This window comes from Ambystoma mexicanum, chromosome 6q (genome assembly GCF_040938575.1).
Source record: "Ambystoma mexicanum isolate Mex_15411 chromosome 6q, UKY_AmexF1_1, whole genome shotgun sequence".
In the NCBI taxonomy this organism is placed as follows: Eukaryota; Metazoa; Chordata; class Amphibia; order Caudata; family Ambystomatidae; genus Ambystoma; species Ambystoma mexicanum.
In genome coordinates, this window is record NC_090937.1 from 155,442,883 (window position 1) to 155,460,016 (window position 17,134).

General features: G+C 47.6%; 1 protein-coding gene across 2 annotated transcripts in view; it reads left to right on the forward strand.

Annotated features, from left to right (window-relative positions):
- The window catches only part of USO1 (USO1 vesicle transport factor), a 1,608,467-nt gene that overhangs the window by 415,413 nt on the left and 1,175,920 nt on the right, over nucleotides 1-17,134 (forward strand). For both annotated transcript variants that reach the window (XM_069630579.1, XM_069630578.1), the window contains exon 6: nucleotides 15,808-15,910. In XM_069630579.1, coding sequence (XP_069486680.1) covers nucleotides 15,808-15,910 — 103 coding nt within the window. The remainder of the gene's footprint in view (nucleotides 1-15,807; nucleotides 15,911-17,134) is intronic.

Sequence of the window (17,134 nt, forward strand, 5' to 3'; positions counted from 1 at the left end):
GTGGTGGGCCGTCGAGGGCAACCTGATGAAGGGTGCCCCATTTTGGCTGCCCTGGCCGGAGGTGACGATCGTGATGGACGCATCCCTCACAGGATGGGGAGCTCATGCCAACGAGCTGACAGTCAGCGGTCGTTGGTCTCCGTCGGAGCCCAGACTCCATATCAATCTGTTGGAGCTGAGGGCCGTCAGGCTAGCCCTGGAGGCTTTTCTGCCGTCTGTGCGCGGGAAGAGTGTCCTGATTCTGACGGACAACACGGTGGCCATGCACTACCTCAACAAAAAGGGGGGGGGCAGGGTCACTTCCGCTGTGCAGGGAGGCAATGCAGCTCGAGTTCTGGGCCATTCAGCAGGAAGTTTCGATCTCGGCAGTTCACCTGGCCGGAGACGACAACGAGACGGCGGACGCTCTGAGCAGGCAGAGAACGATCTCTCACGAGTGGGAGCTGGCTCAGGAGATTCTCTTGGAGATCTTCGCCCTTTGGGGGACCCCTCAAGTGGATCTCTTCGCCTCCAGTGTCAACCGGAACTGCGAAAGGTTTTGCTCGCGGGAATTTCCTCCAAAAGGAGCCTTAGGAGACGCGTTCGTGGTTGAGTGGTCATTCCCACTGCTGTACGTGTTTCCTCCAGTCCCCGTCATCCCGCAAGTGTTGTGGAGGTTACGGAGGTTCGGTTCCCGGATGATCCTCATTGCTCCGGCGTGGGCCCGGAGGACGTGGTACCCGGACCTTCTAGACTTGTCCATCTGCCCTCCACGTCGTCTTCCCTGTCGAGACGATCTGCTCTCACGGGAGGGGGGTCAGGTTCTCCATCCAGAGGTCAGATCCCTCAATCTTCACGCTTGGCTTCTGAAAGGTTGAGGTATAAGGATTGGGACCTCCCCCTGAAGACGTGATGGAGGTGTTGCTCTCGGCCAGGCGGCTGGCAACTAAGTCTCTGTACCGTTGCCATTGGAGAAAGTTCTGCGACTGGTGCAGAGTTCAGAATGTGGATCCTTTTGAATGCGACATTCCTATGGTTTTGTCTTTTTTGCTTTCTTTGGCCCACAGGGGCTTGCAAGTGGGGACCATTAAAGGTTACCTGGCGGCGCTGTCCATATTTAAGCGCTCGTCTGAAGAGTGTTCCTATTTTAAGATTCCTTTAATTTCGCAGTTTTTGAAAGGGCTCACTAATGTGTTCCCTCCATCACCTTTTTTGGTGCTAGGTTGGGATTTGAACCTTGTTTTTAAGTTCCTTATGGGTGCTCCTTTTGAGCCTTTACATTCTTGCCCTTTGAGGCTGTTAACTCTGAAAACTGTGTTTTTAGTTGCGGTTACTTCCGCTCGCAGAGTGAGTGAGTTACAGGCACTTTCAGTTAAGCCACCCTTCACTGTATTTCACAAGGACAGGGTTGTCCTAAGAGTTCGTCGTCCTTTTCTTCCGAATGTGGTTTCGGAATTTCATTTGAGCCAGAAGGTTGTTCTTCCGGTGTTCTATCCTCCTCCACATCCTGGTAAGGAAGAGGAGAGGCTCCATAGGCTTGATCCTAGGAGAGCGTTGAGCTTTTATATCTCGCGCATGTCCCGGGTCAGAGTGGACGATCAACTTTTCATTGGTTACGCTGGAAAGCGTTTGGGACAAGCTGTGACGAAACAGACTTTGTCTCGTTGGATTATTTTAGCTATCTCCAAGTGTTATCGCTTGGCGGGTAGGGACCCTCCGGCTGGCTTGCGGGCCCATTCTACAAGAGGAGTGGCTGCGTCTACTGCCCTGCAGAGGGGAGTTCCTATTCGTCACATCTGAGATGCAGCCATCTGGGCTTCAGTACATACTTTTGTACGTCACTATTCTCTCGATTCCATCAGGGGGTGTTAGGCAGAAACCTGTGCAGTTCCCTTGGGGAACACTGCAAAAGATTTAAGACTACAGGTAGAGCAGTAAACCCCTTTGGTAGCAGTCTGTACCACCCAGATTTACCTGGTAGCTGTGGCTGAGCAGTCAGACTTCTCTCAAGAAGAGTTAGGCAGTATGCAAAGTATACACAATATGTACCAAAATACAATAGCACAAGCAAACACTGACCAGAGCTTGGTTTCAAAAGTATATAGTTATTTATTTAAAATACACATAAGTTAAAAACACTCTAGCAAAATATAGTAAACACTTCAAACACAGTTATAACGAAAGTAGATTCAATCCTTTCTCCTATCTAGACAACTCTAGGTTAACACCACTTAATTAAAACAGAGGTGAGTGCTTAACGTTAGATGACACTCTAGTAGTTTCCAAGAAAGGGGAGAGAAAAAGCAGAAATGGGTTAAACACACCACTCTAAGGTCCAGAACACTTGCAATAGGCTCAAAGAAGCACAAAGTCACAGGTGAGCAAAAGTCACTGGGCAGGGCCCACTCTTAGAGTAGCCGGAGCGAAAATGTGCCCAAGATCACACTGTTATTAGGGATTCAAAGTCTTGCAAAGAGTTAGAGAGAGTTTAGAGTGGCTTAGAAAGTTTAGCCAGGGTGTCCCAGGCACTCCCAGGTTCGAAAGCCGGGGGCTAAATCTACCCCGTACAGTCGGTGGCAAGGGAAGCCAGGCGGAACACGGTACCTTAAGTGGAAAGGATCCTCCAGCGGTGGCAGTTGTTCCAGGCAGTGGCAGCAAGGCTCGACGTCGGTCAGGGGAGAAGAAGTTCTCGCTGAAGAGCAGAAGAAGAAGGTCGTTGCACTGCCCGGGAAGAAACCAGCCGCGGAGTCCTCCGGTAAAAGGGTTGTACCGACTTCCGTGGTTGGGGTAAAAGTGGTGGGGTTCCGGTTGCCGGGGTGCTTGGCACTGGCAAGGCGGCCACGAGATACCTCGAGAAGCGAAAAGAAGGCGAAAACTGGTTGTCCCCACCAGTAAAGGGAAGGAGCCACTCCGTTAAGAGTTCTCCTCGGTCGTCGGGAAAAGTGGTGAGACGGTTCAGCAGGGCTCCACCGGGTGGTGTCGTCGAAGCAGGTCGGCTCAGCTCTTCCCTCGTCGGATTCTTGGTCCTGTGGCGACTTCTGAAGTCCCAGTCCCCAAAGCCCTGCTTTTATGCAGCAAACCCCCATTCACCCAGCCTAGCTGTCACTCAAACATGCTAAGTGGTGAGCCGGCCGGCTCACCACTTGGGCCAATCAGGACGGAGTGCGACTTGAGTTACCAAGGTAACTCAGTCCAGGGTGCCTAAATCCCCCTCCACCCCTCCTAAGTACCCCAGACAGAGTGGCACCACTTTGGAGGGCTTCTGTGGAGAAGCCCGCCAAAAAGTGGAACAAAGGGCTCCACTTTGGGTCAGAGTTACAGAGGCGAACACCAACGCCATTTTAGAATCAAGTTTTGGCAAAAAGTCCCAACCGGAGTTATAAAAATAAATATATAAACCGGCGGTATGTTTAAGGCTACCGTAAATAAATAATTAAATGTGTTAGCCTAAAACAATGGGAAATCCCATAGGAAAATATTCGCGGTTGAATATAAAACGTAGTTTCCACTGCCACCAGCCAAAACTCGATCAGGGGGGACGGAGACGTGCCCCCTCGACTAACAGACCCTGGGGCAATCGAATTGCCCCAGCCAGTACGTCCACAATATGATGGTTTGTACTGGTTCTGTTCAGGATTCAAGACTAGCAAAGTCTTTTGTGACTTTACATGCCCTGGGAGACAGTAGTCAGTCCCAGGGTATGGAGTCTATGTTGGGGAGTCCCTAGGACACCCCTGGGTCACGGCACAGAGGGTGCTGTGTAACCCACATCACAAAAATACATGCGGCCCTATGGAGTAAAAGACCCCATAGCCCATTCAACACAAGGTTTGTCCAAGATAACACAGTTCAACATGTCCAAGAGTGAGGGAAAAAGAGTCTCACTCTTGGCAGGAGAAAAAAAAGAACCCCAGAAATCCAGCAAAGCTGCTGGGGGACTCACTAGGTAGGGAAATTCGGCCTAAACAGAGAATTCTCCCTAACACTCGCCCCCCCCAGACTAAGGGACAGGAGGATTTAATCCACTCCTGGATGAACCTCATACCTCTAGTCGATGATATACATCCTAGAGAGTCCATCAGCATTTTGATGGTGACACCTTGACCTATGTTCAATGGAGAACTCAAAGGTTTTCTTTTGCAAGCTAACGGACCTACAGACCCTTTGAGGAACATCAGTCTTTTTGTTATAGGGGACCTGGTTGACCAGTCCCTCAGAAGTTGGTACAACTTCTGAACCTATGTTAGGCTTTTTCAAGGGGTCCTTATAAAGGATTCCCTTAGATCTAGAGGGGCCTCCAAGGTTCCTCACCACCTCTCTTGTGGGAGCAGGTTGGGTCTTAGGCCTCTTGGTTGGAGGGGTTGGGGTTAGGCAATGTACCTGCTTCCCCTTCCTCTTAGATCTACCCTTACCTATTTTAGGAGTTTCCCCCCTAATATTAGGATTTGCGTTGGGGTCTTCAGTAGAAGGTCCAACAGTCTGAAGGTTTTTGGCCTTAGACTTTTCTTTTCTGGTTTTCCACCAGCACTGAGAATTACCAGTTCTCTCAGGTCCAGATAGGGGCCTAGTTGGTCTATCCACCTCTTCCTCAGAAGCAGGGGGAGTCAGAGACTCTGAGACTAGGGGAACAATGATGGAGCTTGGTTGGGGCGCCCATGTTCCTAGCATACTATCCTGAAATGTGCCTGGGTTAGAGGTCAACTTACTAACACCAGGGCTTGTAGTGGGGTTCTCAGTAGAGGGTCCCACAGGCTTAGAAGGGTCCTTCAAGGTAGCCTGTCTAGCCAATTTGGTTAAGTTCTGCTTCTCCATACTGGGAGGCCTGGGGGTATGTGACACTACTCCTAGAGTTCTTAGGTCATTCCCTAACAGGACCTTCCCAGGTACCTCAGTCTGAACACTGACAGGGATCCTCACTGTCATGTTGTTACACTGAATGAGGGCTGGTAGGATAGGAACCATTTGGACAGGGCCTCCAGACATCTTAGTGGGACCTTTGGGTGCTTTGGCCACATCCTCAGGTTGAAAGAAGCTTTCATCCACTACTGTTCTGCTGGCCCCAGTGTCTCTCCTGGCAGGAGTATCCTGGCCATTGACAAGAACACTGTCCACATAATACACCTTAGAGTTAACAGGTAGGGAGTTATACACAACCCTATTCTGGGGACTAACCAGACCCATAGGCTCTAAGTTTACAGTTGCTTGAAGACCCAAGGGTTCTTCAGCAAAGAGTTCAAAGTGGGCACTAGCCATCTGTACTTCATCCTCAGGAGTGAAGGCTAAGGAGACTGTGCTGATCCCTGCAGGTTTACCCTTGCACTTGGGATCTCCTTTGATATGGTCAGTACCCTGACAGACATAGCATTGTCCAAATGCTCTCTGGAAGGGTGGCTTGTTCTGACCTCCTTCTGTCTTGTGGCCAGAAGGTACAGTAGCCTGACTAGGTTTCCCATGTGGCTTACCCTGGTTATTTTGTGGTTTGGGGCCCTCTTTGGGATAGGAATTATTAGAATTCTCTTTGGAGTCTTTTTTTGGCTGTTTCTCCCCATCCTTCTTCTGAGTTACCCCAGAATCCTTGTGAGTGGCCCTGTTGGCAACCCACAAGTCAGCAGCTTTAGCTAGTTTCCGGGAATCCAATTCCCTGGAATCAGCCAAGTGTTGTCTGAGCTCAGGAGAGCAGGCATCATAAATAGTCTCCAACATAAACAAATTCTTCATACCTTCATAAGTGTTCACCTTGTAACCCTTAATCCATCCCTCTAAGTTTTTCAAACATTCATTCACCCAGGTAGCCCAAGGGGTACCATCATGCTTTTTGAGGCTCCTAAACCTCTTAAGATACTGGGAAGGGGTTTTCCCAAACCTAGCTATCAAAGCTAGTTTCACACATTCATAGTCCTTCCTATCCTCCTCCCCCATCTCCATTACCACATCAGTTGCAACAGGGGGGAGCCTAGAGAACAACCAGGTGAGCAAGTCATTTCCTGTGATGTTCTGGAGCCCATGATTATATTCAAACAGAGACAACCAATCCAACACATCCAACTTAGGCTCATACATACCAACCAATTCTTTAGGCATCCGGGGTCTTTTAGGACTGGAACTTCTAGAGGAGCCAGAGAGAGAAGCATTCTCAACAGATAATTTCTTCATTTCTAAGTCATACTTGAGCTCCATTTCCCTTAGCCTTAATTCTTTGTCAGTTTGAGCATTAAGTTTCTTATACTCCAATTCTAGCTTCATTTTCTCCAGTTCAAAGTACTGAGGACTAAATGTGGGACCTGGTAAAGGTCCAGTAGGTACAGCAGGTAGAGCAGGCAGAGGCCTAGGGGGGACAGTTACAACAGCCTCACCCTCCTCTTCTGACTCTTCCTCAGAATCATCAACATTTTGCTCCATGTTAACTTCAACACTGTCATCTACAGTTGCTGGAGTGGTAGGTTCCTCTGAACCATCACCCAGACTTTGGTTAGCCAACAATCTTTCAATCAACTCCATTTTTTTTTTGCCCTTAGTCAGGAGATCCTTATGTTTACAGAGCACTCTTAAACAATCAGCAGTTTTGGCTGCAAGGGACTCTTGACTATAGCTTTCTATAACTGACATGTTAGAGGTTTTACTTTTTCAGTGCTAAGCTTTGTGGTTAGTTGCACTAAGGTATCTAAAGCACAATAAAATGTATACTCAATACAAATCCCACCGCTGTACACCAGTGTTAGGCAGAAACCTGTGCAGTTCCCTTGGGGAACACTGCAAAAGATTTAAGACTACAGGTAGAGCAGTAAACCCCTTTGGTAGCAGTCTGTACCACCCAGATTTACCTGGTAGCTGTGGCTGAGCAGTCAGACTTCTCTCAAGAAGAGTTAGGCAGTATGCAAAGTATACACAATATGTACCAAAATACAATAGCACAAGCAAACACTGACCAGAGCTTGGTTTCAAAAGTATATAGTTATTTATTTAAAATACACATAAGTTAAAAACACTCTAGCAAAATATAGTAAACACTTCAAACACAGTTATAACGAAAGTAGATTCAATCCTTTCTCCTATCTAGACAACTCTAGGTTAACACCACTTAATTAAAACAGAGGTGAGTGCTTAACGTTAGATGACACTCTAGTAGTTTCCAAGAAAGGGGAGAGAAAAAGCAGAAATGGGTTAAACACACCACTCTAAGGTCCAGAACACTTGCAATAGGCTCAAAGAAGCACAAAGTCACAGGTGAGCAAAAGTCACTGGGCAGGGCCCACTCTTAGAGTAGCCGGAGCGAAAATGTGCCCAAGATCACACTGTTATTAGGGATTCAAAGTCTTGCAAAGAGTTAGAGAGAGTTTAGAGTGGCTTAGAAAGTTTAGCCAGGGTGTCCCAGGCACTCCCAGGTTCGAAAGCCGGGGGCTAAATCTACCCCGTACAGTCGGTGGCAAGGGAAGCCAGGCGGAACACGGTACCTTAAGTGGAAAGGATCCTCCAGCGGTGGCAGTTGTTCCAGGCAGTGGCAGCAAGGCTCGACGTCGGTCAGGGGAGAAGAAGTTCTCGCTGAAGAGCAGAAGAAGAAGGTCGTTGCACTGCCCGGGAAGAAACCAGCCGCGGAGTCCTCCGGTAAAAGGGTTGTACCGACTTCCGTGGTTGGGGTAAAAGTGGTGGGGTTCCGGTTGCCGGGGTGCTTGGCACTGGCAAGGCGGCCACGAGATACCTCGAGAAGCGAAAAGAAGGCGAAAACTGGTTGTCCCCACCAGTAAAGGGAAGGAGCCACTCCGTTAAGAGTTCTCCTCGGTCGTCGGGAAAAGTGGTGAGACGGTTCAGCAGGGCTCCACCGGGTGGTGTCGTCGAAGCAGGTCGGCTCAGCTCTTCCCTCGTCGGATTCTTGGTCCTGTGGCGACTTCTGAAGTCCCAGTCCCCAAAGCCCTGCTTTTATGCAGCAAACCCCCATTCACCCAGCCTAGCTGTCACTCAAACATGCTAAGTGGTGAGCCGGCCGGCTCACCACTTGGGCCAATCAGGACGGAGTGCGACTTGAGTTACCAAGGTAACTCAGTCCAGGGTGCCTAAATCCCCCTCCACCCCTCCTAAGTACCCCAGACAGAGTGGCACCACTTTGGAGGGCTTCTGTGGAGAAGCCCGCCAAAAAGTGGAACAAAGGGCTCCACTTTGGGTCAGAGTTACAGAGGCGAACACCAACGCCATTTTAGAATCAAGTTTTGGCAAAAAGTCCCAACCGGAGTTATAAAAATAAATATATAAACCGGCGGTATGTTTAAGGCTACCGTAAATAAATAATTAAATGTGTTAGCCTAAAACAATGGGAAATCCCATAGGAAAATATTCGCGGTTGAATATAAAACGTAGTTTCCACTGCCACCAGCCAAAACTCGATCAGGGGGGACGGAGACGTGCCCCCTCGACTAACAGACCCTGGGGCAATCGAATTGCCCCAGCCAGTACGTCCACAATATGATGGTTTGTACTGGTTCTGTTCAGGATTCAAGACTAGCAAAGTCTTTTGTGACTTTACATGCCCTGGGAGACAGTAGTCAGTCCCAGGGTATGGAGTCTATGTTGGGGAGTCCCTAGGACACCCCTGGGTCACGGCACAGAGGGTGCTGTGTAACCCACATCACAAAAATACATGCGGCCCTATGGAGTAAAAGACCCCATAGCCCATTCAACACAAGGTTTGTCCAAGATAACACAGTTCAACATGTCCAAGAGTGAGGGAAAAAGAGTCTCACTCTTGGCAGGAGAAAAAAAAGAACCCCAGAAATCCAGCAAAGCTGCTGGGGGACTCACTAGGTAGGGAAATTCGGCCTAAACAGAGAATTCTCCCTAACACTCGCCCCCCCCAGACTAAGGGACAGGAGGATTTAATCCACTCCTGGATGAACCTCATACCTCTAGTCGATGATATACATCCTAGAGAGTCCATCAGCATTTTGATGGTGACACCTTGACCTATGTTCAATGGAGAACTCAAAGGTTTTCTTTTGCAAGCTAACGGACCTACAGACCCTTTGAGGAACATCAGTCTTTTTGTTATAGGGGACCTGGTTGACCAGTCCCTCAGAAGTTGGTACAACTTCTGAACCTATGTTAGGCTTTTTCAAGGGGTCCTTATAAAGGATTCCCTTAGATCTAGAGGGGCCTCCAAGGTTCCTCACCACCTCTCTTGTGGGAGCAGGTTGGGTCTTAGGCCTCTTGGTTGGAGGGGTTGGGGTTAGGCAATGTACCTGCTTCCCCTTCCTCTTAGATCTACCCTTACCTATTTTAGGAGTTTCCCCCCTAATATTAGGATTTGCGTTGGGGTCTTCAGTAGAAGGTCCAACAGTCTGAAGGTTTTTGGCCTTAGACTTTTCTTTTCTGGTTTTCCACCAGCACTGAGAATTACCAGTTCTCTCAGGTCCAGATAGGGGCCTAGTTGGTCTATCCACCTCTTCCTCAGAAGCAGGGGGAGTCAGAGACTCTGAGACTAGGGGAACAATGATGGAGCTTGGTTGGGGCGCCCATGTTCCTAGCATACTATCCTGAAATGTGCCTGGGTTAGAGGTCAACTTACTAACACCAGGGCTTGTAGTGGGGTTCTCAGTAGAGGGTCCCACAGGCTTAGAAGGGTCCTTCAAGGTAGCCTGTCTAGCCAATTTGGTTAAGTTCTGCTTCTCCATACTGGGAGGCCTGGGGGTATGTGACACTACTCCTAGAGTTCTTAGGTCATTCCCTAACAGGACCTTCCCAGGTACCTCAGTCTGAACACTGACAGGGATCCTCACTGTCATGTTGTTACACTGAATGAGGGCTGGTAGGATAGGAACCATTTGGACAGGGCCTCCAGACATCTTAGTGGGACCTTTGGGTGCTTTGGCCACATCCTCAGGTTGAAAGAAGCTTTCATCCACTACTGTTCTGCTGGCCCCAGTGTCTCTCCTGGCAGGAGTATCCTGGCCATTGACAAGAACACTGTCCACATAATACACCTTAGAGTTAACAGGTAGGGAGTTATACACAACCCTATTCTGGGGACTAACCAGACCCATAGGCTCTAAGTTTACAGTTGCTTGAAGACCCAAGGGTTCTTCAGCAAAGAGTTCAAAGTGGGCACTAGCCATCTGTACTTCATCCTCAGGAGTGAAGGCTAAGGAGACTGTGCTGATCCCTGCAGGTTTACCCTTGCACTTGGGATCTCCTTTGATATGGTCAGTACCCTGACAGACATAGCATTGTCCAAATGCTCTCTGGAAGGGTGGCTTGTTCTGACCTCCTTCTGGCTTGTGGCCAGAAGGTACAGTAGCCTGACTAGGTTTCCCATGTGGCTTACCCTGGTTATTTTGTGGTTTGGGGCCCTCTTTGGGATAGGAATTATTAGAATTCTCTTTGGAGTCTTTTTTTGGCTGTTTCTCCCCATCCTTCTTCTGAGTTACCCCAGAATCCTTGTGAGTGGCCCTGTTGGCAACCCACAAGTCAGCAGCTTTAGCTAGTTTCCGGGAATCCAATTCCCTGGAATCAGCCAAGTGTTGTCTGAGCTCAGGAGAGCAGGCATCATAAATAGTCTCCAACATAAACAAATTCTTCATACCTTCATAAGTGTTCACCTTGTAACCCTTAATCCATCCCTCTAAGTTTTTCAAACATTCATTCACCCAGGTAGCCCAAGGGGTACCATCATGCTTTTTGAGGCTCCTAAACCTCTTAAGATACTGGGAAGGGGTTTTCCCAAACCTAGCTATCAAAGCTAGTTTCACACATTCATAGTCCTTCCTATCCTCCTCCCCCATCTCCATTACCACATCAGTTGCAACAGGGGGGAGCCTAGAGAACAACCAGGTGAGCAAGTCATTTCCTGTGATGTTCTGGAGCCCATGATTATATTCAAACAGAGACAACCAATCCAACACATCCAACTTAGGCTCATACATACCAACCAATTCTTTAGGCATCCGGGGTCTTTTAGGACTGGAACTTCTAGAGGAGCCAGAGAGAGAAGCATTCTCAACAGATAATTTCTTCATTTCTAAGTCATACTTGAGCTCCATTTCCCTTAGCCTTAATTCTTTGTCAGTTTGAGCATTAAGTTTCTTATACTCCAATTCTAGCTTCATTTTCTCCAGTTCAAAGTACTGAGGACTAAATGTGGGACCTGGTAAAGGTCCAGTAGGTACAGCAGGTAGAGCAGGCAGAGGCCTAGGGGGGACAGTTACAACAGCCTCACCCTCCTCTTCTGACTCTTCCTCAGAATCATCAACATTTTGCTCCATGTTAACTTCAACACTGTCATCTACAGTTGCTGGAGTGGTAGGTTCCTCTGAACCATCACCCAGACTTTGGTTAGCCAACAATCTTTCAATCAACTCCATTTTTTTTTTGCCCTTAGTCAGGAGATCCTTATGTTTACAGAGCACTCTTAAACAATCAGCAGTTTTGGCTGCAAGGGACTCTTGACTATAGCTTTCTATAACTGACATGTTAGAGGTTTTACTTTTTCAGTGCTAAGCTTTGTGGTTAGTTGCACTAAGGTATCTAAAGCACAATAAAATGTATACTCAATACAAATCCCACCGCTGTACACCAGTGTTAGGCAGAAACCTGTGCAGTTCCCTTGGGGAACACTGCAAAAGATTTAAGACTACAGGTAGAGCAGTAAACCCCTTTGGTAGCAGTCTGTACCACCCAGATTTACCTGGTAGCTGTGGCTGAGCAGTCAGACTTCTCTCAAGAAGAGTTAGGCAGTATGCAAAGTATACACAATATGTACCAAAATACAATAGCACAAGCAAACACTGACCAGAGCTTGGTTTCAAAAGTATATAGTTATTTATTTAAAATACACATAAGTTAAAAACACTCTAGCAAAATATAGTAAACACTTCAAACACAGTTATAACGAAAGTAGATTCAATCCTTTCTCCTATCTAGACAACTCTAGGTTAACACCACTTAATTAAAACAGAGGTGAGTGCTTAACGTTAGATGACACTCTAGTAGTTTCCAAGAAAGGGGAGAGAAAAAGCAGAAATGGGTTAAACACACCACTCTAAGGTCCAGAACACTTGCAATAGGCTCAAAGAAGCACAAAGTCACAGGTGAGCAAAAGTCACTGGGCAGGGCCCACTCTTAGAGTAGCCGGAGCGAAAATGTGCCCAAGATCACACTGTTATTAGGGATTCAAAGTCTTGCAAAGAGTTAGAGAGAGTTTAGAGTGGCTTAGAAAGTTTAGCCAGGGTGTCCCAGGCACTCCCAGGTTCGAAAGCCGGGGGCTAAATCTACCCCGTACAGTCGGTGGCAAGGGAAGCCAGGCGGAACACGGTACCTTAAGTGGAAAGGATCCTCCAGCGGTGGCAGTTGTTCCAGGCAGTGGCAGCAAGGCTCGACGTCGGTCAGGGGAGAAGAAGTTCTCGCTGAAGAGCAGAAGAAGAAGGTCGTTGCACTGCCCGGGAAGAAACCAGCCGCGGAGTCCTCCGGTAAAAGGGTTGTACCGACTTCCGTGGTTGGGGTAAAAGTGGTGGGGTTCCGGTTGCCGGGGTGCTTGGCACTGGCAAGGCGGCCACGAGATACCTCGAGAAGCGAAAAGAAGGCGAAAACTGGTTGTCCCCACCAGTAAAGGGAAGGAGCCACTCCGTTAAGAGTTCTCCTCGGTCGTCGGGAAAAGTGGTGAGACGGTTCAGCAGGGCTCCACCGGGTGGTGTCGTCGAAGCAGGTCGGCTCAGCTCTTCCCTCGTCGGATTCTTGGTCCTGTGGCGACTTCTGAAGTCCCAGTCCCCAAAGCCCTGCTTTTATGCAGCAAACCCCCATTCACCCAGCCTAGCTGTCACTCAAACATGCTAAGTGGTGAGCCGGCCGGCTCACCACTTGGGCCAATCAGGACGGAGTGCGACTTGAGTTACCAAGGTAACTCAGTCCAGGGTGCCTAAATCCCCCTCCACCCCTCCTAAGTACCCCAGACAGAGTGGCACCACTTTGGAGGGCTTCTGTGGAGAAGCCCGCCAAAAAGTGGAACAAAGGGCTCCACTTTGGGTCAGAGTTACAGAGGCGAACACCAACGCCATTTTAGAATCAAGTTTTGGCAAAAAGTCCCAACCGGAGTTATAAAAATAAATATATAAACCGGCGGTATGTTTAAGGCTACCGTAAATAAATAATTAAATGTGTTAGCCTAAAACAATGGGAAATCCCATAGGAAAATATTCGCGGTTGAATATAAAACGTAGTTTCCACTGCCACCAGCCAAAACTCGATCAGGGGGGACGGAGACGTGCCCCCTCGACTAACAGACCCTGGGGCAATCGAATTGCCCCAGCCAGTACGTCCACAATATGATGGTTTGTACTGGTTCTGTTCAGGATTCAAGACTAGCAAAGTCTTTTGTGACTTTACATGCCCTGGGAGACAGTAGTCAGTCCCAGGGTATGGAGTCTATGTTGGGGAGTCCCTAGGACACCCCTGGGTCACGGCACAGAGGGTGCTGTGTAACCCACATCACAAAAATACATGCGGCCCTATGGAGTAAAAGACCCCATAGCCCATTCAACACAAGGTTTGTCCAAGATAACACAGTTCAACATGTCCAAGAGTGAGGGAAAAAGAGTCTCACTCTTGGCAGGAGAAAAAAAAGAACCCCAGAAATCCAGCAAAGCTGCTGGGGGACTCACTAGGTAGGGAAATTCGGCCTAAACAGAGAATTCTCCCTAACAGGGGGCAAGATCTGGCCTTTGGCAAGGCAGTTCTCTATTCCGCTATTTGATTGGGCATGCTAAATTTGTATTCTAAATTCTTTCCCACCTCCTTGCTTGGTACTGCTTTGGGAGTCTGTCATAGATGTGGAATACGTCGGAGGAAGCAATCCCCTCGAAGAACAAGTTACTTTCTTACCTGGTAACGTTCTTTCAATGAGATGGTCCAACGACGTATTCCATATCGCTCCCTCCCTGCCTTCCCCGCTGCAGAATTTCTTTTGCGATTGCAGCTTGCGTTCCGCAAGGCCTTGTGTGTCTGACTGGCAGAAAACTGGTGGCACACATTCTGGGAAAAAACTATAACTGAGGCTATGGGTGTTGTGCGTCCTACTTATCTCATCGGGTGACGTCGGCCGTCGGAGGAGGTCCTCGGGGACGGCGCATCGACGTCATCGACGCAGGACGCAGACGCCAAAGATTTTCCGAAGCAGCACAGCTGTGGACATTACCTGTCCTAGAAATGGAATACGTCGGCTGACCATCCCATCGAAAGAACGTTACCTTGCATCTCTCCTTTATTTTTACTCTCCATCTCGCTCCCTCTGCTCTACTAATCTTTTTAGACTCAATGTCCCACGTCCCGCTTGTGTCCAATCCCGTTTTCTCTCGTTCCAGCTCCTAGCCCATCTTCACTGGAACATGCTTCCCCTGTCTCTTCGCTCCATTACTTCCTATCCTCTGTTCCGTTCCTCTATAAAAACCCACCTGCTAGAGTCCTCTAATTGATTTAATCTGCTTTGAACACTGATTAATTTATTCTTATGCACACTAATAGATTGCTACTGTTTATGAACACTGATTGACTGATTACTCCCAGGAATGTTAATTGATTGTTACTATTTATGAACACAGTTTGAATGTTACTGTTTATGAACGCTGATTTGCATTCCGTTTCATTATATTGTTGACTGTCTTATATAAAGCACTTAGGACAAAGGCGCTATATAAAACACAATAAATACAAATACAAAGTGGGCGGTAGGTCTCCTGTGCTTGCAGATTTTACATTTTAGATGAACTACTAAGACTTTTCCCTTCAAGTGCTCTGGTGGCAATGGTGTCATTACAGGGTCTGTGGAATATTTCATGCTTCTGATTCCTCAAAAGGGCAACACCATTGACTATCTTTGCAAGATGCACCAGGTGTACTAATCTAACACAAAGCTTTTTAAAATGTAGAAGTGCAGAGATGTTTATTGTTCTCGGTGCATAAAGGAAAGGGGTACCTCGAACCATATGTTCAAGGAATGTGAAAACATTGATCTTAGCAGAAAAATATAGGAGTATTGTCTTTAATAATGGTTTTGTCACTAGCAGCAGATACAGTTTTATTTTGTTCGTAGCATGGGCGGATACAGATGTTAATAGCTAGGTCAAATCCTTTGTAAACCCCACATTTGTTAAGGTGAAGCAGGATTTTGCAAACTTATGGAATAAGGTTGATCTGCCAAATGTATCTAAAGGGAGAATGGGAATGGGTCCTGTGAGCAAGATGGCATGTAAAAACAAGATGTTGCCCACTTAAATGTGAGACCATATGTAGTAACCGGAGAGTACACCATAAAAAAACAGGCAAAAGTCTTGATTTTTATATAATGCTGTGATGTAATGTTTCACAAGAATAGGACACGAGTTGAGGCTTGTGATTTCAAGTTAATGTGAAGGGGGAACGCTTGGAAGGGATTTTTGGGGGGGATGCTGCATTTAAATGATTTAACCTGTATTTGTTGGGTCTCAAATTATACTATTATTCAGGTTTAGCAAATGCAAATAAAGTTTTACAAAAACAAAAGGGCACCACCACATAGCCGCCCCATGTGGCAATCCATTGGCTCCTCAAATGGCAGATTGGAGGGAACCAGGGATCTTGCACATGCCGCCCCCTCCCACCTGGCCCTCCCTCACCTGGTTTGTGGTATTGCCTACCCCCCTTGGCAACCTCGCGTTCCACTCTTAGGTTGAGGCAGGGGACTTCATCATAGGGAATATGTGATGTTTTACTGGAGTCAAGTACTCCTTGTTCAATTAAGAAAATCCCCAGTAGAATATGAACACTATGTTAATATTTAAAACATGCATTGCAGAGTAAATGTTACTTATTTTACAGGAGTTCGATTTCCATGTACGCTGGCCCGGGGTTAAACTTCTTACTACGCTTTTGAAACAGCAGGGTCCTCCGGTGCAGCAGATTATTCTAGTCATCCCCATGGGTAAGTGGTTACCTCATGCAATAATGTCAGAAGTGGTGAAAAAAAGAACTGCCGCACAGTACACAATAGCAGTATTAAATACAGCCTTTTTATGTCAGGAATACTTATAAATGCTTGCGCCATTCTTTATTAATATACTTTTTTTCAGTCCTCTTATTGCTTCTTTGGTAAGTCAGAATCGGGAGACTGTCAAGAAGGCATGATTTTCAGATGTTTTATTCTCTCAGAAAACACCTAATCTTTCCCTAACACTGCATTACTAAGCCCTACTATATACAAAGGTCAAAAAGGTGCTAGTCGGGTTGTCGAGATGGTTGAGCAGAAATCAAGTACTCTGTCCAGAATCCGATTCAGACCTACTTTCCATCCCTATGATTCAAAGAAAACCTAAAACAACCAATACCTACTTTTCAGCCTCGCAACAATGAAAGAGATGACCACACCCCTGTGTCTCTTTACCCTGTACCCTATGTCTCATGCCTATGTCCACAGTCCCAAACACATGACTTGTGTACTGCTGAAGTGCCTTCCCTAGCCAAGTCTCTATGGTTTCTCCTTTAAATAGTATTTCTGTGTCTTTCTCCCTTAGGGTGAGACTTTCCTATGTTTTCTATCCCCAATCTGGGATCTTTTCAGTCTTTCTCCCCCTCTTGGGTGTATCGATATTCTCCCCACTAGGGGTCTTGCCTCAATCTTTCTTAGTTTCTTTCCTCACAGATGTGCTTGTCCCTTACTCTCTTCCTGCTCTTGTGTTTCAGTGTGTTCCCCACTCTGGCTTTTTTTCTTCTCCCCCCACCCCCCTCCCCCTGGGGCTTCCCAGTGTTTTCCATGCTCCAGGGCTTGTTTTGATTTCTCTCACCAGACTGGGGCTTCTTGGATCTTTCCTCGCTCTGGGGCATGACTCCCCGCTCCACCCAGGGGCCTCTCTGTTCCTTCCCCGCTCTTAGGCTTACATTGATTCTCTCCCCACTCTGGAGCCTTTTGGATCGTTTCTCACTCTGCTGCTTTTTTCTCTCCACACACTTAGGTTTTACTGATTCTTCCCCAGTCTGGGGCATGTCCATCACTTTATTCCCAACTTGGGGGTCTCACTCTGCGCTTCCTGCTTCGGAGCTTGATTTTTCCTTTGCCTTGTTGCATGCCTCCCGTTCTGCTGGAGCCACCCAGGTATCTGCTGGTGATAGGTGGTGCTCATCGGGAGGGCTGCACAGTGTCTCCGGTATT